The 21,559-nt window shown below is 45.5% G+C and overlaps 1 protein-coding gene across 2 annotated transcripts in view; it reads right to left on the reverse strand.

Moving 5' to 3' along the window:
- Window positions 1-1,166: 1,166 nt before the first annotated feature.
- The window catches only part of LOC138467976 (uncharacterized), a 231,425-nt gene continuing 211,032 nt past the window's right edge, over window positions 1,167-21,559 (reverse strand). Inside the window, exon 4 of one of the 2 annotated variants that reach the window (XR_011268177.1) lies at window positions 1,167-5,683. Coding sequence is in view for 1 of the 2 variants with exons in the window: in XM_069608329.1 (XP_069464430.1) it covers window positions 15,084-16,373 (1,290 nt within the window). In the remaining variant the exon portion in view is untranslated. Of the gene's footprint in view, window positions 5,684-12,332; window positions 18,479-21,559 lie in introns of those variants that run through there. The other variant, XM_069608329.1, reaches the window with a different exon arrangement.

The following is a 21,559-nucleotide window of genomic DNA, read 5'->3' on the forward strand; positions in this document are numbered from 1 at the left end:
CCGAGACTGTCACCTATTGACTTCAGCGTAAGCTTTCTTGATGCCAGGACTGTCAGCTATTGACTTCAGCATAAGCTTCCATGATGTCGACACTGTCAGCTATTGACTTCAGCATAAGCTTCCATGATGTCGAGAATGTCATCTATTGACTTCAGCATAAGCTTTCATGATGCTGGGATTGTCAACTATTCACTTCAGCGTACGCTTTTAGCTACTGACTTCAGCATAAGCTTCCATGATGCTGGGACTGTCAGCTATTGATGTCAGCATAAGCTTTCATGATGCTGGGACTATCAGCTATTAACTTCAGCATAAGCTTCCATGATGTTGAGACTGTCAGCTATTGACTTCAGCATAAGCTTCCATGATGCTGGCACTGTCATCTATTGACTTCAGCATAAGCTTTCATGATGCTGGGACTGTCACCTATGGACTTCGCGTAAGCTTTCTTGATGTCTGGACTGTCATCTTTTGACTTCAGCATAAGCTTCCATGATGTTGAGACAGTCATCTATTAACTTCAGCATAAGCTTCCATGATGTCGAGGCAGTCATCTATTAACTTCAGCATAAGCTTCCATGATGACGAGACTGTCACCTATTGACTTCAGCGAAAGCTATCTTGATGCCAGGACTGTCATCTATTGACTTCAGCAAAAGCTTCCTGGATGCCAGGACTGTCATCTTTTGACTTCAGCATGAGCTTCCTTGATCCCGGGACTGTCACCAATTGACTTCAGCGTAAGCTTCCATGATGTCGTGACTGTCACCAATTGACTTCAGCGTAAGCTTCCATGCTTTTTTTTGTATTGCTGCAGAGCTGACCCGCAAGTAACCAAATAAACTATTGTAAAATATCTGATGACTTTCCTTTGTTTGCCGAATTTACCCTTGGTGATCCTCTAGACGTGAGTTCTGTAATATGATTTATATACAACTAGCAACAAAGGCTCAGGATTACTTGGCTACCTTGAAGGCTCCCATGCAGTCTTTCTGACAGTGTATGATTACATCGAATCCAAGCAAATATATGCAATTGAATACAACTTGTCGGGGTGGTTATCCCAGGGTCGGCTGAGCCGTCTGCGGACCTCCGGGCTGGGAGGCCCCAACTCCTCTTGTGCTTCCCAAAAATGAGTATGAGACACACACAAGAAGCAAGGCGGTTCTGCTGTTTATTAAAACAACGGCAGGGATGGGTCTAGGATCGTACGCGTCTGTCCAGACTCTCAAAATTCGTGGGGCTCGCAGGCCCTTTTTACCATAGTATGACGCGCTACTTGCGTCACCTGGGAAAGTTAGCGAAAAAACCTATTGCCACTTCGGATTGGTTCCTCGAGTGGTAGGGTTAGTATAGTATACATATAGAGAGCAATATTAGTGGTTAAGGATCACTCAGGAGGTATACTTGGGTTGTCCCTTCTATTAGATACTTGAAAATTGTTACACGAAGACCCCTAATGATTGGCTAATGTTAGTGGCATCAGTGATGAGTGCCCTCATGTTCTGATTGGTCCTCCTGCAAGCCCCCCAGTCTGGGACCATCGTCGTTCCCAGCTCGCGGTGTACCTGTCACTAGCAACAATGTGTAACTATGTGTTTGTGCAGACAATGTGCGGGTTTGCTCATAGGCCTGAGAGCAGGCCATTCCCATCGCCGTAGGTGTCCATCTTGTCATTTCACTTTTGCAACCTGTGTCCCAGATGTGGGATCCAGGCGACTTCTTCCTCGTGGGTCTGGCACCTTGTCAGGTCGGCTTGGTCACGTGTGGAGAGACCGTAGCTGGGGCGGAATTCTGCACATTTAAAGTTGTGTTTTGCTTTTGTGTGCTTGGCTTTGCTTACAGGTGTGACCTTGGCGCCGGCTGGTAGCATACGAGTTGCAACATCGCGCCCTTGGCTATGAGCTCTCGCTGGGCTCGTTCTGCGTGATCAGCACTTGTACTCTCGTTCATGCAGCGTTCATGGCGGTTCTTGCTTGCGGCCTACTTGGGCCTGGTTCATGGGTGGGAATGTGTAATGCACGGCACCTGTGTTGCGGTTTGACATGGCTTCATAAGCAATATTACGTCTTCTTTATATTCTCATCACGATGCGAGGGGTGGGAGAAGCGTCAGCAAGCATATACGCGAGTGCTTTAGGCGTCTTGCGTTTTTGCATTACTATAAAGGGACCTATGTGAAAAATAATAAAGATGCGCGTCAGTGGGTGTATCCATCACCTACGTCATAGCACTGAATATATTCTTTGTGTAGGCTGGTGCGTGAGTGACCAGTGTGCATGGTGGCACGTGTGTTCTTGGCAGTTGGATAGGTCGTTATGGCATCTCTAACGATGTGGGTGCTCGTTGTTAAGGTCTTAGTCGAGTTCATCCATGCCGCAGGTGTCGGCTTGAGTAGGACAGGCTGGTGGGCATATTCTTATGTTCTTGAACCAGGGTATTTTGTCATCTGGTAGATAGACAAACTCATCTCGTGGTGGATGTCTGGGCCGCGATCCTCTAGGCCATGGTCGTGAGGAGATTGGGGGGAGCTTTTTCTCCCATTCTCCCACTTCAGTCCCCCCTCTGGCCGACTTGTCTACCACAAACATATCCTTCTCTTTATCTCCTCTTACTCTCCATATTTTATTTATTCCTCCCAGGTGTCCATAGTGGTTGACATGGTCTTCAAATGACCAGTACATATAAACGCAGCTCCCTCCCGGTTTGCAGTATACCCATCTTCCAACATAGCTCCTCGGGTTTCTTGGGTTCTCCAGCTTTACAGACGGTGGGTCTAAGTGATTGGTGATGATCTGTTTGTACAGTTTCTCTCTTTCCTTTATTATCACGTCGGTGTGCTGGTCATCATCTGTTGGCATCAAGGGGTGCATGCCAACCATTTCGATCATTTCGTCTGTAGTGCGTGCCTTCCTGGCCTTCCAGAACCTTATTACAATCAATACTGCTGTAACCAGTATTATGCATACAACAATTACCTTCAGCCCGTCTGACAGCCATGATGCCATCCATGACCATAATAATGAAAACCAGCTATTATCCTTCTTTACTCCTTTACTTTCTTCCATCATTTTGGAGTGCATATGGGCCAGTTGTGATACTGCTTCAGTAAGTGTTCCATTATCTGCATCGTTAGCAGGAATTAATGTGCAGCATGATTGTCCTATTTTTGCACAAACTCCTCCTTCCATTGCTGTGAGAAGATCCAGTACATATCTGTTCTGCAGTGCTACCATTCTTACCGCTCGCAGCTCCTCTTTTATGGCATTGAATTAGTTTACTGTTGAATTAATCGTTATCATTAGTTCCCATCGGGTGATCTGGAGCCATTTCGCATTCGCATATGCTTGTAGTCCTGGGTGTATTATTGACGAGAAGAACATTGCAGCCCTGCTGAATAACCTATGTTCTGGTGGAATGGAAGTGAGTGCTGTTTCGGACCTTCCCCACAGGTAGTTTCCTGTCAGGGGTTCTCCTTTTCTCTTTTTTCTTGTTAGGACGTTATTGTTGTTGTTGTTCTCTCCCTCTTGTGATTGTACGGATCTCCTCTTCCTCTTGTTTCCTTCATCCCTTTTGGGGAAATTGGCCATGTTCACATGTTTTTGGGGCACCACTAGTGATGGTACATTGATGTGTACCATTGTGCATATACCATTCCACAACAGAGGCAAGGTGTGATATGCCTTATCTCCGCAGGCCCAATAGTGATCCATTATTACTGCCGTTCCAGCATCCCCCTCTGGTAGTTCTAACACACTTCCGCAGTTGGTGTTATATCCCACCTCCACATCTCCTCTGTGTTGGTAGCATAACTTGGGCACGGTCAGCGGTAGTATGCTAATTGGGTCTTCATCCTTCTCCATCCATGTCAGCATGGGTACGTATTTGCCCCATGTTGTCCAACATCTGTCGTTGTGTTCCTGTATGGTGGTAATATTTTCTCTTGTTATCATGTTGCTACTGACCACTCCTATTTCCCATTCATTGTTCATGTATACCTTCCCTGTTATTGTTATCAGTGGCCTTTCCCAACATCCTTATATACCAGAAACTTCAGTGGCGTACCAATCACATGGTAGGTATTGTAGTGTTGTCTTTTTCGTTTCTCCCCTGTCAGGGCCATTCGTCATGTATCTGAATGCTTCAGTGTGTAAGCTGCTCTTATGGTAACTCAAATATGACTTGAGGAAATTGTTTTCGTATGGGTATGTGTCTCTTGTTTCCCACTGCATTCTCACCACCGTTCCTTGAAATCGTGCTCTCGTTTGAAATAGTGCCAGATATACTATACATCGCGCCGTCTTTTCCTGTATTTCTGTGGCGACGAATGTCCGTGAAGCGCTCATGGTGTATGGGATCAATGAGCACACATAACAGCTATCTTCTGTTGTCTGCTTACCAATTTGGGTCATGTGCTGGTACCACATGTTGTTTGAGACGTGTGCTGAATCTGTTATGTAATTATCAATACCTTTGTTATCAGTATATGTGCTGCGTTTAACTCTACTTCCCTTATCCTTAGGGTTGCTAGTACCACCTGACGTCATACCTGTTGCAGCCGTGGGAGGGGGCATGTTAGTTTTGGGTGCAGCCATAATATTGATAGCATAACTTTTCTGCCATACAGAGGCAGCCAGCAGACCAGTGATGACCAATACTCCTATCATTTTTATTACAAGAGCTAGTCTCACCTGCATTTTGCTCTTACCTTGCTGCAGTCCGGCAGCTTATTCTTGTGACGTTAAAGGTGCGCGCCTGAAAATCCTCAATATGCTTGTTATTATTGTTAGTTGTTGTTATTAAGCTCTCCCTACCAAATAATCGTTCAGTGCCCAGGCGAAGAGCTGTTCCCACGCTAATCTTAGTGATCTATCTCTTAGAGCCGGTAAGTGCTCGTGTAGATGGGGAAATGATTGTTCTATGGCCAAAATAAATGTGGTGTAATATACGCGGACTCTTCTTCTTTTTAGGTACTTTGGTCTTCTTATATGATATACAAATTGGTGTGATAGGGCTTCAGGGGTGTTACCATCCGTGGGCAGCATCTACTCCTGGGCAGAGCACACTGTTAGTTACTTATTTTCTAAACAATACAATTATACACGGTACCTGCATGTGCGAGAGAAAAAATAGAGAAAACATACAAGTGTTTTATATGTGTGTGCAATACCCAAGTTTGTCATACAACGTCCTTCAATCGGGGGTGACCTTAGAGGGGAGGGGGCTGGGGCTCGATTGGGCAGAAGTTTGTTTACTTTGTGATCTCGTGACCATGGGATGGGCTGTGGGCAAGCGTCCAATGTCTATGGCAGTAGTTGCTTCTGGGGAATATGGGGGGTGATCAAGTTTGTTCACACTATTGTTGTCAGTTGTGGTCGATATCTCCTTCTCTGTAGCCGATGCTATTGATGTCGGTGTTCTTCCAATGGCCCTGTCGTTAACGCTTTGTAGATCTTTACGTCGTGTAGGTGATTCCAGGCCCGCTTATCCTGCAATTTCACCGCTCTGGTAGCTACCTCTTCTACCAAATGAGGGCCGGTAAAGCGTGGGCCGTTCCACTTTCTATTAAAGTTGCGGAGTAGCACATGGTCACCTTTAGCAATTGTGCATAGTCCTTTCTTTCCCAGTTCTTTGTTGGTGTCTTCTTGTTGAGAACTCTTCGACCCGCCCCGCGTGCGCTCTAGCTGTTGAGATAAAAAGGCTACACTAGTAATCAAAGAAGACACATACTGATACATTTCATCACCATGAACAGTTGCAGTGTTTTCATGGTCCGTGAATGCTCTTGATGTAGGCGTTAGAGGAAGGCGCATTTGACGTCCTGTAACCACCTCGTGGGGAGTGAGGTGGTGATCAGACCCTGGCCTATTCCTTAGCTCAAATAGAGCCAGCGGAAGACAGTACAACCAGCTCTACTTGGTTGTCTGCTGAATTTTTGCGATTTCTTCTTTCAATAGGCCGTTCAGGGGTTCACATATACCATTGGCCTGCGGGTGGTATGCACATGCAAATTTATGTTTAATACCCAGCAAAGATGTGATGTGCTGAAACATTTCATTAGCAAAGTGTGGGCCGTTATCTGACCGCAGCACTTCGCACACACCCCACCTGGGGAAGACCACCCTCACTAAAAATTTAGCTGCTCTGAACGCATCCGCGTGTGAGCAGAGTCCGGCCTCGATCCACCTGGAGAATGGACATACCACTACAATCATATACCTATGTCCTTGACATACATTGATCATATCAATGTAGTCAATATGAATGTGTAGGAAAGATCCCTCTGGCCGGGGTATAGTACCTTTTATCACTTGCAACGTGTGACCGGCCGTAAACTGTTGGCATGTGAGGCAATTGCTGATGAAATTGGTGACATGAGAATTTAACTCGGGGCAGAACCAATCTTCCCTAATTCGTGCTGCAATTACTTCCTTTCCTGTATGTGCTGGATGATGGAGCTGGGCCAGGGCGGTGTTCAACAGTGCCAATGGCATGACCACCTTTCCGGTGTTATTTTGATGCCACAGTGCGTCAGTTGGGGACTTCGTACATCCTCTTTTTACCTATAGTTCCTTTTCTGTCATTGGTGCGGCTGCCTGTAATTCCATTATCTGTGTTGCAGGGAGATGAATGTACCCTTCTTTCATCATCATCTGTTTTGCCATTCCCCTCCTTCTCCCTCTCTGATTCTGGGGAGTTCCATATTTCACCAAAGTATGCCGCATGCTTGGCATGTGCGTCTGCTGTTTCATTCCCTTTCGAGATATGGTCGTCTCCATTAGTGTGTGCCGGGCATTTAACCAAAGCTATCTCTTGGGGATCATTAATTACTTCAATTAATTCTGCTAATAAAAGAGCATGTTGCACTGGGGTGCCATCAGCTCTCCTAAACCCTCTTCTCTGCCATTTTATCAGCCCCGAGTGGACGGTTGACCTGACATATGCGCTATCAGAATATATGGTAACTTTTTTGTCAACGCTTTCCTTCAACGCCAAGATCAGTGCAACCAATTCCGCTGCTTGAGCCGAATAATGCTGTGGTAACTGCACGCATTTCACCGAGACATACATCAAATCTTCTGTCATTTTTACAACTGCTGCCCGAGTTCTCCTTATCCCATCACTTTGGTCTATTGTTGATGAACCATCAATGTACATAATCTCTCCACCTTTAAGTGCATCCTCCTCAACTTTTCTAGTGCATGAGTACGTTTCAATACTCTGTGTACAATCGTGAGCATAATCACCTTCCTCAATAACTTCCGCTATAAATCTGGCTGGGTTAATTGTAATGCATCTGACAATTGACAATTCGGGTCTAGACAAGATGATCTCATAACCTGACGCCCTCTGTGTGGTTAGTGTGGACTTAGGCTTATTCAATATTGCAAATAGCGCATGCTCCACAAATAGTGTGGTGGGGCACCCCATTGTAATCGATGATGATTTCTCCACCACAAATGCAGCTGCGGCGAGACTCTGTTCGCAAGGGAAATGTCCTAGCATGACAGGGTCCAAGTGACTGCTGTATAACGCTATTGGCTTGTGTCCCATGCTGTTTTTCTGAGTCAATGCTGCTTTCATTACTGCTGAGTCGCAATGTGAAAAGATGAAGAACTGTCGTTCATAATCTGGGGTGGCTAGTACCGGAGCTGTGGATATGGCGTGTTTCAACTCATCAAACGCCTCCTTCATTTCTCTTATCCATCCCAATGTTTTGTGCCCTTTGTTTGCTTCTCTCAATGCCTCAAGTAGGGGTTCTATGTATGAGCTGTAGTCAAAAACCCATGCTCTACAGTAGTTGCATAAGCCCAGGAACTGCTGCAGTTCCCTCAGCGTTTGTGGTTGTGGCGTGTTGGATATAGCTTGTGCTCTTTGTGGTGCAATCTTTCTTCCGTGCTGGGATATTAGTTGACCAATGTATAGTATAGTATGTGAAGCTTGTCAAGTCTTGTGAATCTGGGTGCAGAGGTATTGAGAAAAAGGCATTTTTGAGGTCAATCACGGTGAACCGTGAGGCCTCTGCCGGAATTCCACATAATATTGTGGCTGGGTTTGCTGCTATGGGGTATTCTGCCTCTACAATGTTATTCAAGGGTCTGAGGTCCTGGATAAAAAGCCAAGACCCTTCTTTAGCTTTGCGCACTGGGTACACGGCCGTGTTACATGGTGATTCTGATGGTACCAATATGCCATTATTTATCAGGGCTGTTATGGTTTCGTATATGCCCTCATCTGCCTCTTTTGATAGTGGGTATTGCTTCACTCTAGGTAGTATTGCACCCTTTTTCAGCTTTATTCTTACTCCTCCGATACTCTTTATGCAGCCCACGTCATAGGGACTGGTGGTCCACAGTGATGCTGGAACCTTAGCCATATCTTCCTCGTAGAATGGAACTGGGGTAGATGCAGGTGCCTTGAGTGCCATGGCCATTTTCTGTGCCACTTGCTTATACGTCACTCTTAGCCAGATATCTACACTCATCATAAATACCATCCCTCCTTCTTCCCTGTCTTCTGAAAAGAGCTCTTCATCGGACACCTGGGTGAGCCTGCATCCCTCAGCCAATGCTATCACTGCCCTCCATGCTCTCCCTTCCCTGTCTTGGGCATGTACTGCGATATAATCAGCAGTTGCTATAATACTCTCGATGCTCACCAAAATCACCTTCCCTTCTGGTTCACTGGCTGGAGTCTCAGGCCTGAACAAATATGCCGCTGGCCTCCTCCAGATCTTTCCTTCTATTCCTGGCATCCATGCAAATGCCATGTCTGTTCCATATTGGAACAGTTCGCCATCCACCGGCTCAGCTCGAGCTACTGTCTGGCCACAGTACGCTTGCAGTATTTGTCGTGCAGTAAGCATGTTTATTCCTGGTGTGGAACAAATTATGCCATTCTCCGTGAAGGAGATTGTCATATTTAACCTGCTCATTATGTCCCTCCCAAGTATGTTCACTGGCGACTCCCTTGAGTACAGGAGTGGGACAGACATGTCATAATCTCCTATAGATAAGGAGATGTTATCAGTAAAGGGAACCAACCCCCTAACCCCAGAAAATCCTTGGGTGTTCATGGCCTCACCTGACATTTTAAATCTACCCTCCCTTATGCAAGACCTGGTTTTCCCAGTGTCAACAAGGAATGATAATTTTTTGTCACCTATCGTTACCTCAATGCGTGGCTCCTCCGCACTATTAGGTGTTATCGACAGGATGGGACACACCAAGGACGTCTGTGGGCTGTCCTATTGTGGGTATAATGACTGACCGCTTCCTGTGTAAGGGTTGTGTCCCAGGATAGTCACCCTTCCCAATTGTGTTTGTTGTAGCTGTGTATCGGTGGGGGTTAACTTATGGTCCTGTATTTGAGTGAGCTGTTGCACTGGCTGTACTTGGTGTTGTTGTGTTATTGCCACCTGTTGTTGCGGTAGTGAGTATGTCTGCAACTGTTGTTGTGTTGCTAATTACTGCTGTGTGCTGCTCTGTTGTATTCCCTGTGGTTGTTGGTAACCCTGCTGCTCCCTCATAGGCCCTTGTTGTCCTTGTTCCCCCCATGCTGGTGGGGAAGGTCTCATTCTACATGTACGCGACATGTGTCCTAACATCCCACAAACTCAACATACAGGTGGTTCCCTGGTCTGCCATGGGAAACTTCCTGCATTATCTTGGTACCCTGGTTGCCCATTGGGGTAGAAACTCTGAAATCCTCCCCCTTGCTGTTGTGCAGGTTGGCCATATCCCCTCCCCCTCATCATTCCTCCCCTTCCCCTGATGTTGTTATAATATCCATTTCCTGGTATCGTATACCCTCCTCCTATGTTACCGTGTATGGTGGGGGTGGTGGCATCTGTTGTGTTATAAGTCGTGGTGATTGTGGTAGTGGTGCTATTTGTAGTTGTGAGGGATCCTGTGCAGCCACTACTTGCGTGGGGTTTGGTGTCATTGTTGTTGGTGTAGTTATTAGTGCTCCTTCCATGGTGTACTTAGTCAGTTTTTTCTGCACTAATTTAGCCTCTTCCGCTTTTCTATCTTCTTCCTTTTGTTTCATCTTTTCTTGCCACATTCTACAATGGTGTACTATTGTTAATTGTATTTCCGGCCAGGCCTTGGCTTCCATCCCCACTAACTTCTTCAATTGTTTTTGTACTGTCTCCGGAAGCCTTTGTATTAGTATGTGGTAAAAGATTGCCGGTGTCTTGTCCCATTGCTCTCTAGTTTCCATGTGCCACTTCTCCTGAATCTCCAGGATATAATCAACAGGATCTTCGTTCTCACGCATCTTGCGTGACGTAATTGCTCCTATATCTGAGGTGTCTGGGTATTGTAACCTCAGAGCTTGCCATAATGCATGCCTGCAATTCGCAAATGGCGCCCCGTCATGTCATGTGTTCGTTATTGTAACCCCGGGGAATCCCGCCCTCTTCCAGATGTCATCTGCCGCATCCTCTAATATTGATATTAATAGGCCCTTCACGTCTCCTACTGCTAGTTTCTGTCCTGCAGTATGCTTTTCCATCTCGTATATCCATTTTCCCGCTCCTCCACTTAGTGATGGGAGCCTGCACTTTATATTTTCCTTATCGGCATGCTTCCAAGGGACGTATTGTGGTCTAACCCCCCCCCTCCAATAGCGGCATTAGATTTTGCCCCATCTGTCCCCCCAGTTGTCGCGGTGTGGAGTCCGTATACCCCTCCTCTTCTTCTGTGTCAACTAGATCATCTGTCATGTCCATATTACCGCTGCTTGTTGTAGCTTCCCCTTCATTTCTCCCCCTTCTCTTATTACTTTCTTTATTTAATGCAGGTGTGTGTGTCCGTTCTTCCTGCCTACGTCCCGGGAGATCTCTAAGCCTGCCGGCGTAGGGGGTGTGTTCAGGAGCGGGGGTGGGTGGGCATGTTGGGTGGAATGATGCGGGTGTAACTGTACGTGTTTGCCCTCCCGCCACTTCTCGTTCTTTCTCCTCACTTCCCTCCACTTCTTCCTTCTTTCTGCATGCCCAAGGTGATTCCCGGTTGGTGCGTGTGATGTACAATTTGTCTAAGCTTTCCCTACCGCCGCTTCTTCCTTCTCCCCCATTCCCTCTTCTTCTTCGCTGCAGAATTCATCCAGTCAATATTAAATATTTGTTTTCAATGGAGAACCCTCTGTTGCAGTATCAAGAAGGTGTATGGGTTGAAAGACTCTGAAGGATTTTTAGGCACAGCCATGCTCAGCGTAAGGAAACACATTGCTGGAACCTATAGGGATGAATGTTGGTAGCTAAATTTAGAAGTGTGGAATAAACGATTGGACTAAACCAAGTGGCTTCAACATGAGAACTCATGACCAGTTTTCACTTGGTGATGGCAGTCTAAAGGTCTTACTAACTTTATTAGAATAGAGGTTAGCATAGCATTGGGGAAACAGGACCAGGGCACACAAACTGAACAGATGACAGGCCTACTAGCACACAACTTTTCCATGGATTAGCATAATTTTAGAAACCCATAAAATGTTTGCCTGTACTGCATTTTAAGCAATGCTAAATTTCAACTACAAGTACTCTTATTTTTCACATGTTTTTCAGGAGTCATTTCTTTATCTGATCCATGGATCCTGCATCAGAGTCTTGGATAAAAGCCTGGGACTGAGATTTAACTTTCATCCCATCCTCATTGTTCTTCCCTTCTTTGCAACTGGGAAGAAGTGATCTGCTGTCGATCCCACAGTGCATGAAATGAGAAGTATTTTCCCCGATCAATAATCACATGACAGCTGGACCATGACTGGAAGAACATGTCAACAGACCAGATCCCTGGTGACCATCAGAGGGTGGCACAGGAGCCTGCAAAGAGCAGCAAAACAACAGAAAGTTTGCCAAAGTTAGACATGTATGGGGTCACCTGCGAGGATGGAACTGAAAACCCGCCACAATCTGAAGACAATGGACCACACCAGGAAGCTGTGAAAAAGTGAGTCAAAGGTGTAAAGGTTTAGCTCTGGAGAGCCATTGGAGCCGCTGCAAGGTATCCTAATGAGGAAACTCACAAGAGAGAGAAAACAGAGCTTGTATGGCAGAGCCCCCACACAAATGGTGGATACCACAGAAAGAGACATTGTCCCTCATTCCGAGTATGCCAGTCCAGAAATAAGGGTGCCGGTAGCAATGTACCGGTGTAATCCGAGACCCCCGGCCGGCCCATAGAGCTGAGGTTTGCTCAGAAGCACTTTAATACAAGATAACTGCAGCCGTGAGATGGATGGGGGTGCAGATTTATTACTCCAACACCAATCAATAAGGACAACTCAATGGTTTGGCAAAGGGAGTCCGTTTAATGACAAGTACAAAAAACAGGGAGTTATGGATATCAGCAGTGATGCGATCGTTCTTCTCGCTTCAACTCCAACGAACTTCATACAAGTTGTAACATTTATACTCAAAAATCGTCATCATTGATGTGTAACACTCAAAAGTTAACATGCAATTCTATTGGCTAGGAAAAGGTAACTTTACAATAGGTACTATATCTGTATATGGTAACGGAGTGAGGAGATTGGGTAAACACTGTCAGGTGGGTGTCTAAGCCCTTCCTTCAAAAATGACTACTGTAGACATCACTAAATGTACAACGTCTCATTGGTTCTACTAACTATAGGACCCTAGATTATTTGGTCCATTGTGATTGGGTTGGCACCAACCCCATGCATACTTTTCCACTTCACTTAGCTGCACGCAGAATGGTCAGCCAGGTGCAGTGTGCCCATTAGTTACCCGGCCTTCCTCCAATTATGGTTAAGATCAATCATCACTTTAGTAGCCTTGTGTCAATTATTTCACTGTGGTTGGCCTCGAGACTGCATCTTCTGTCTGGAAAAGGTTCTGATATCTCTATCTTGTCTGGTGCCATGCGTAGGTGTGAACCCTCGCTTCTTCTGGCTCGGTTGGTCACGTGATTCAGACACCGTGAATTTGCTTCTTTTCCCTCAATTTGTGTATTTGATTTTCGTTTCACCCACCACCTGCCTTCGCCTTCCTATCTCGACCTTTCAGAGGCAGGATATTCTGTTCTTAGTTTCAATTAGATGTAGCTACTGTTCGCCTCTTCTATTGGTATGACCTTGGCTCTCCTGGCACGAGTTGCCTCTGCTGAGTTTCGTTTCAGCCGTCTCTTCTCATTTTGCTAAATATGAATCTTTTCTCGTTTGGCCTCTAGTAACCTGGGTTGATTTTGATTCTTGTGCAAAGTAGAAATATACTTATAATAATATGCTTCGTTTGAGGTAGATAATGTATAATGGCGCTTACCGCACTACTCTTCTACTAAGCATAGCAAGCCGCACTGTTTTCTTAGCTTTCTTGTGGTTCCAAGCATATTTACAGGTGTAAACTGGTCGAATATCTTCATCTTGCTTACAGCTTAAACTTCTTGCATTTTGACATCATCCTTTCACTTTAGGTTCACGATATCCTTATTCATGGCGTTTCGTCTCTTTGCATCAGTCTCTGGTTGTCATTTCTTCTATCTGCAAGTCAGTCCGTGCCCTCGTGACATCACCATTCGTCTTCCATCAAGACCTTTTTGGTTTCTTCTGGGACTGTACTTAGGCAATCTTCATTTTGTTTCATTTGTTGGTAGGGTTTTCTTAATGGATACCTCACTGTCCATGGTTTTCTGGGTATCGGTATTTCAATAGAAGCTGTTCTTCTGATAGGCACTGGGCAGAGTCCCACTGCAGCTCTCTGCTGGTTTATTTGCTGGTCATATGTCACATATCTCGGTGTGAATGTTCCTGGTACTTCAAAATGGACGATTGGAGTGCAGGTTTTATTTGGGACTTCCTCTACACTCCCCCCTCTGGGCGATTCATCGACCACTTTCACCCCCTTCTTTGGATCCGTCTTCGTTTGTTCTTCTGCATTTACATTGATTTCATCACCTGGGTTCCTTCCTTCTTCATCTTCTGGGTCTATGCATGATGGTCTGAAGAAGCGTCTCTTTGGAGTCCATATTTGTATTACTCCTTTTAAACTTTCTGCTGTTCATCATTGTTCCATGTCATCAATTGACATTGTCCATTTGGGCTGTAGTAAACCCATCTTCCCACATAGTTTCGATGTTTCCTGGGATAGAGAAACTTTGTTCCTTCTGGTGCGTGAATGCTGGCCTTCACAAAGTCTCTTATTTCTTCATCAGTCAGGTCTTTGGGCTTCCATCCTGGCTTGACATCAATCGTGATCTTCATCCCTATAGGCGTTTTTCACAGTTTTCTGGCACTGGGAGATTATTATCTTGATAACACAAAATCCTAGCAATATCATCACTAGCAGGGCTCCCAGGAACTTGAATGCACCTGCCATCCATTGTGGGACCCATTAGAATAGTGCTCCAAACCAGCTGTCATCATCAACTTCGTCAGTTTCGTCAATCATCTGATTCTGCAGCTTCGTCAGCATACCTATGGCTTCTGTTAAAGTTCCATTCTCCTCATCGTGAGAAGGTATAAAATGTGCAACATGATTCTCCGATTTCTGCACAAACTCCTCCATCCATAACTGTGATCATGCCAAGGACATATCTGTTCTGGAGAGTCATCAGTCGGATGGCTCTTAACTCTTCCTTGATTGCATTGAATCCTTTTATTGTTGTGTTGATGGTCTGCAGTAACTCCCATCTGGTTATCTGTAACCATTTAGTATTTGCTCAAACTTGCAATCTTGGCATGAAAATTGTTGCGAACACTGATGAGGTGAGGCTAAACAGTCTGTGTTCATATGGGATTTCATGAAAGGCTTCTTCTGATTTGGCAGAGAAGTAATTTTCCCTTTTCAATCTAGTCATCAGTTCCACAGATCTCTTTTTCCTCAGGTGAGCATCTGCTTTCAGAAAACTGTCAATATTCAGGTCACTTTTCGGGATCACCAATGCTGGAACGTGAACATTCACTATGGTGCATATACCGCCCCAGTTTTTTGACAGTCTGATGTACGCTTTGGATCCACATGCCCAATAATGATCCATAATTACTGCAGTTCCGTTCACCATTCCTGGGGTGTCAAAAACTAGTCCACAGTTCTGATCCTCTCCCATTTTTCTTGTGCCATTATTCTGGAAGCAGAATTTTGGGCTTTCCAGTTTCACTATCTGCAAGGGTCCTCCTCTGTCTTTGACCCATGTCAGCAGTTTTGTAAGATTTGGCCATAATGGCTTGCATCCATCTCGCACTATGTTGGTGGTAGGTTCGTATTGACCTATGACCATCCATGCTTTGCAAATTACTACTCCTTTTTCCCATCCATCTGGTGAAAGAACTGTTCCCCAAATCTGCATTTGGCCTGTTCTTCCAACTTTGAGTCTCTTCTGGGGTTTTTCCTTGGACATTTAGCTTCTGATTTGCTTCTCTTCTGATTTCTGCTCCTTTAACTCCACGTTTCTCGTATCTGATAACAATGTGTTTTATTTTTCCATTGTTTCTGGTCTTTATGTCCTGTACATAATCGTCTTCATTTGGGTCGGTTGCTTCAGTTGCCCACTTTAGTGAGGCATCACTGCCCATGAACTTGCCTATAGTTTTGCACAGGACTACGTGTGAAAGACAGTGTGCTGTCTGGACATCAATTTCTACAGCTACGAAGGTCTTGGACTTCCCCATGCTGTATGGTAGGAGTGCACAAACAAAGCATTCCCCTTTTGAGTTTTGTCTTCCAACTTCTTTCATGTGCTGGTACCAAATGTTGTTTCCCAAATGTGCTTTGCTCTCCAAGTAATCGTTTAGTTCACTGTCGTCTCCATGCCTGCTTCCCTTGATTCTTAAGGTTTTCATGTAGTTTTCTATAACTATATCCCTGAATGCATCTGTATGGCTCCTTCTTGCTGGAGGATTCTCAGGTATCTTGGTCCATGGTGTAGGCCTCCTCATCTGTGTCGTTTGAGTAGACAAAAGTCTGGCAGTTCTTTCCTTGTCCTCGTGCATCTCTTTCCTGCTGGTTATAAATGCCCATCTCATCCACCCTGACATTGGACCGGTATATGGCTGTACTGTGGAACTTGTACTTGTCCCTTTCACTGGAACATATATGTTTGTCACCGCTGTCTCTGTGGGTTTCTTCTTCAGCTCCTCTAGTCTTTTTCTTTCTCTGGCTATGAATAGCCATACTGTGTCTGCTATCAGTTGTGCTTGTGCAGATATTTTCTCTGAGTTTGCTCTTCTCTTTCTTGGTGTTGGCTCAAGAGTTTCTGATATTACTGTTTCTGTTGGCTTTCTTTCCAGCTCTTCTTGTCTTTCCACTATGCCTGCTTCCTTCATTTGGCACTTTCCTTTACTTGTAGTGATATTTCCCATAGTAGGCAGTCTCTTCTTCTCTGAGGCTTTGAATTGTGGTTCTTCAGTCATTGAACTAGGCCTGTTGTGTGTGCATTCCGTGTTTGCATGCGTGTGGTTGTCAGTAACATTTTTTCATTCCCTCTCTGCCGACCCTGTCTCCGGTTTTTCAAGTTGCTTGTTAACACAAGTGTGTGTGAGTCATTGCTAATCACATCCATCTCAAGTTCATTCATTCCACCATCAGATCTTCTAGGGACTGGAATGACTATGTAAGGTCTGGGTATTTTCGTGGGTTTCATGCGCACATCATCAGGTGGGTGCACTGGAATTGGAACGCTTTGTGCACCAATAAAAAATGCAGTTCTGATCGTTAATGACAGTAACGCAACGATGAATATAATACACAAGTACATTATGCCCCTTTATGTCAGGTGGCAGCATTTACTTCCAGAGAAACGTGGACGTCTTTCCTCCTATGAGAGGACAAGGTTGCTGCTCTGGATCCCCATATCGAACTTTTACTATACTCCTTTAAACAATATTGTCTTTCGGATTCTTTGTTGTGAGCTTCAGGTGTTGCACAATTGTCCCCCCTCTTGTGACTACTGAATTGTCTATTATCTCGGGATACAGTTCTTTTATGAGGATATAGGAAGTGTCAAAATCAAGCAATAATTCAGCAAGTCGCTTTACTGTGCATGTTCAAAGTATGTCAGCTCCCAGTCTATGCCTCTTATCTGTTTCATTCCTGAAGACATATTGCCTTTGTTAATGGAAAATAAGAAAGGAAATCTCTGGCAATGTTCTCTCGATCTGTCCATCGGTGGAAAGTCTAAAATCTTCTCAAATAGTTCTGCTGATGGTTGGAGAGTTCCACTTGCATCACTATTCCATGCAAGCGCATGCCCATCTGTGTAGCATTAGCTGGATCTCTGATGAAGGTGAGGACGTCAACATCGACAGGTCTCCCCACTTGCTCTGGAAAGTCAGTAATTAAACGAAAGAAAGCGTTGCTGGCAAACCTGATGCCTTCTGGTGACAGGGGCATTTGTCCTGTCTTGCTGAGGTTCAGGATTGTATGTTTTCACTTCAATGTAAACAGTGTCTGCACGTTCCGTTTGCGTGGAGTGCAACTAAGATCACAATGTTATTTGGGAGTCTGCTTAGATGTTCTGTATTTGCTGGATCTCAAAGAAACGTGAGTACATCTGTTGTTCTCCAGATAAGATTTGGACAGTCTTCGATTATACGAAAGAACAATGTATTGACAAGCTCATTTACTTCCTTCTCTGCTTGGGACATTTGGCTTCTCCTCACTGTAGTCAGGAAGTAGGAAGAATTGCTCAGTGATTACAGTAAGCAGTCTCTTTATAATCTTTTCATTTTCAGGATCTTGAAGAAAGTCAGGGACTTTTGTGAGCCTCCCCACCAGTGACGGGTACGATCTTAGCACTAGATTGAAGTATGTCACCACATCTTTGTTGATGTCACTACTGTGGGACACCACAAGTGATTCCGAACAAAGTCTCTGTGTGGAAGGAATCGCGGTACTGTATTTTCTTCCAATTTATATATCCTCGATCAACATTTGGCATGTTATTTTCTCATCACAGTTTTAGTGTGCCTCAATCCAAAATTCAAATTCAACAAACTATGTTGTGGTTTATAAGTGCAATTGTCTTCTTCACCCTGCAACTAGGATGTACAGAGTGTCCAGGTTATCAGTCTTTATCCTCTTTTTTGCTCAGAGGAATGTCCAAAGTGAAACCACAACTATCTCACAAAAGTTCATTTGTCTTTACTTTGCTGTTGGTCATGCATCCTTTTTCCTTGTCATGGATCTTTTCTGCACATGCTGTGGTTCTTCCCCATTGCTCGTAGTCTCCTCGCACTGGGGTGCAGGCAGGGGGCCTTCTCCGATGTAGGGTTTGATATCAGCCAGAAAAATCCAAGCTCTCCTGCCTTGTAGTTTCACTGTGGAAGTAGTGCAGTCCTCCACTGTAAAGGGACTGTTAAACCTTGGCTCGTCCCATCTTTTTATAGTATGTTTTTTTACCAAGACTAATCTCCAGGCAAATTGGATGGTGCACAAAGTCCTTGAGCTGTGCCTGTAGTAGTATCTCCTTCTGTGTATCGTGCTGCCCTGCACCCTTTTCGTCGTCGTTGCTACTGGTCTGAAATTACAGTAAGGGAAGATGTCATGCAATTCAGGTAATTTTGCATTTCAGACCCTAAGATTTCTCCTGTTGACTGGGCATCACATCTATCTCTATCTCAGGGTGTCAGAGGAGTGTGTATTCTTCTTCTTGTGGCTATCCCGTGTGGCATAAGATTATGGTCAGAACCGGGTTGGTTCCGGAGTGCATACAGTGCCAGAGGAAGGCTGTGCAACCATCTCTTTCTTAGAGTAAGCTTCAACTTGGCTATCTTTTCCTTTAATAAGCCATTGAGCTTCTCACAGATCCCGTTACCTTGCAGATGACAAACTGATGAGAACTTGTGCTTTATACCAAGCAGCAAGCTAATCTGTTCGAAAGTCTCGTTTACAAACTGAGCTCCATTATCTGATCTCATGACTTCACACACCCCCATCTGGGGAATACTTCTCTCACTAAAAATGTGGCCGCACAGGTAGAGTCTGGGTGTGTACATGGACCTGCCTCTATCCATCTAGAGAATGGACACACCACAACAATTAAGTATCTGTACCCGTTACATACTTGAATCATGTCGACGTAATCGACATGCAAGTGCTGAAAAGGCCCATTTGGCCTGGGGATGACTCCTCTCATTACTTTTAATGTGTGCCCAGCTGTGAATTGTTGGCAGATTGTACAGGTCACTATATTTGCCGCTAGATTTTCCTTTGTCATGTGTGCGGATAATGTAGCTGCTCCAGCGCTAATTTGAATAGGGTTTAAAGAACACCCTCGCCATTTCCATAGATCCTTCTCCTCCTGTGGTGCCTCCCCTTGGAGTTCCATCAACTGTGTTTGCCCTAGATTGTTATAGCTTTCAGGTGTAGTCCGTGCAACCATCATTCTCTCATTGGTATGGGTGACTTCCACTTCCACGATCGTCTCACTTTTGGATGCCATACGGTTGGCTTCCGTGTCTGCTGCTTGGTGTCCGTGTGAGATAAAATCTATCCCTGTCGTGTGGCGGTGCATTTCACGACTGCTATGCTCACTGGGAGCTGTAGTGCCTTAATGAGCCTGTCCAATAATGCTGCGTGCTGCACTGGCGTGCCGTCTGCTCAGAGGTAGCCCCTCCTTTTCCAGAGCACTAAACCTGCGTGCACTGTTGATGTCACATAGGCGGAGTCACTGTACACCGTTACTTCCTGGTCTGCGTGATTCTCAATGGCGAGTATCAATGCCAATAATTCTGCAGCCTGTGCTGAATAATGAGATGGTATTTGTGCACTAAGGAGTACTCGAAATTCTCCGTTTGCGGTGTGTTTCATTACAGTGACACCTGTATATCTTTGCCCATCATTTTTCATTGAATTTAATCCTTGCATCCACTGGGAGCCAATGGAGAGATTTCAGAGCTGGAGAGATACGATCCCAGGGCTTGAGGCCAAGGACAAGCCTCGCAGTCCTGTTCTGGATTAGTTGCAGAGGGCGGAGAGTAGAGGCAGGTAGATTTTAGAAAGAGGCTGTTACAATAGTTCAAGCTAGAGAGAACCAGAGCTTGGAATACCATGAGCTTTTGGGGGAAGGAGAGGAAAGGCAGAGTACCTCTGAGGAGTGCAGTAGGAAATTAGACTTTTTAAAGACCTCAGAGATGTGGGCGGAGAAGGAAAGGGTGGAGTCAAAGATGACCCTGAGGTTCTTAGCCTCGCAGATGGGTGTAGGAGGAGGGTCAAGGAAGGCCGGCCAGAGAGTGAGGGGAAAGGATGGTGAAGGTGTGCTGATGAGGAGGATCTCTGTCTTGCTGGCATTCAGACAAAGATCATTGGCGGCACACCAATCTTGAATGGCAGTTAGGCAATCAGAAATGAGAGAGGGAGAGGAGGTGGCAGAGGGCAGCCTAAAAATGAGTTGAGTGTCGTCAGTGTAGCATTGGAAATTTGAGCAGAAAGTGGTAATGCAGTGGGTGAGAGTTGCCAGGTATTGGTTGAAAAGCCAGGGCGAGAGGTTAGACCCCTGGGGAACATCAAAGGTAGAGAGGAAGATAGATGAAAGGAAGGACCCAAGTTGGACCTGGGAGGGTCGATCTGAGAGGAAAGAGGTCAGCCAGGCCAGAGCTTGATCAATGATACCCAGGTTTTCACTGAGACGGTTGAGCAGGATGGCATGGTTGACCGTGTCGAAGGCAGAAGAGAGATCGAGGAGGATAAGGACAGAGGGAATGTTAGAGTCATGGTTGGAGAGCAGATCTTCACGGATGTTCAGGAGAGCAGTCTCCGTGCTTCTGGCAGCTCTGAAGCCAGACTGGTGGTCATGGAGACAGCCAACAGAATTGGAATGAAGGTTAAGCTGAGAGATGGCCAACTTTTCTAGGAGTTTGCCCAGAAAGGGAGTAATGGAAATTGTGTGATAGTTAGGTGGACAAGAAGGATCAGCTGTGGGTTTCCTGAGAAGAGGATGCACAAAGGAGTGCTTCAGAAGGGAGGGGAAGGATCCTAAGGCAAAGGAGTGGTTGCAAAAATCAGCAAGGGCCAGAGCGAGGGTGTCAATGTGGTCCTTGATGGTTTTAGAGGAACAGGGATGAACCTGTTTTGACAAGGCTTTCATAGATCGGACTTGTCTAGCGACCTCGTCAGGGGAGAAAAGAGAAAAGGACGAGAAGGATGGTGGGGGGGTGGCTAAAGGAGGGTCAGCAAGCACAGATGGAGAGGGGAGAGGAGGGGTGTGGGTGGAGAGGGTGGACAGGATGTCCTGGGTTTTTTAAATTAAGTGAGAGGCAAGGGCATTGAAAAGAGCCTGGGAGGCAACAGGAGGGGTAGAGACTGCAGCAGGGCTGGCCAGCTCCTTGCAGATTTTAAAGAGTTGTTAAATGCCGCAGAGACACAAGCTTGAATATGGACTCTCTTCTTGGTGAGGACAGAGAGTCAGTATAGCCTTTGTCGCAGGCGACAGGGCAGTTTGTCAGAGGATGAACAGGAAGTCCTCAATTTCCTCTCAGCCACCCTACACTTACGTTTAAGTGTAGCTAGGTCAGAGTCATACCAGGAATTGCATATGCCAGGGGCTTGTACCCCAATGTGGTTCTCTGTGTGAGCACTGCCATCATAATGCTGCCATTCG

Source organism: Ambystoma mexicanum, chromosome 4q (assembly GCF_040938575.1).
Source record: "Ambystoma mexicanum isolate Mex_15411 chromosome 4q, UKY_AmexF1_1, whole genome shotgun sequence".
In the NCBI taxonomy this organism is placed as follows: Eukaryota; Metazoa; Chordata; class Amphibia; order Caudata; family Ambystomatidae; genus Ambystoma; species Ambystoma mexicanum.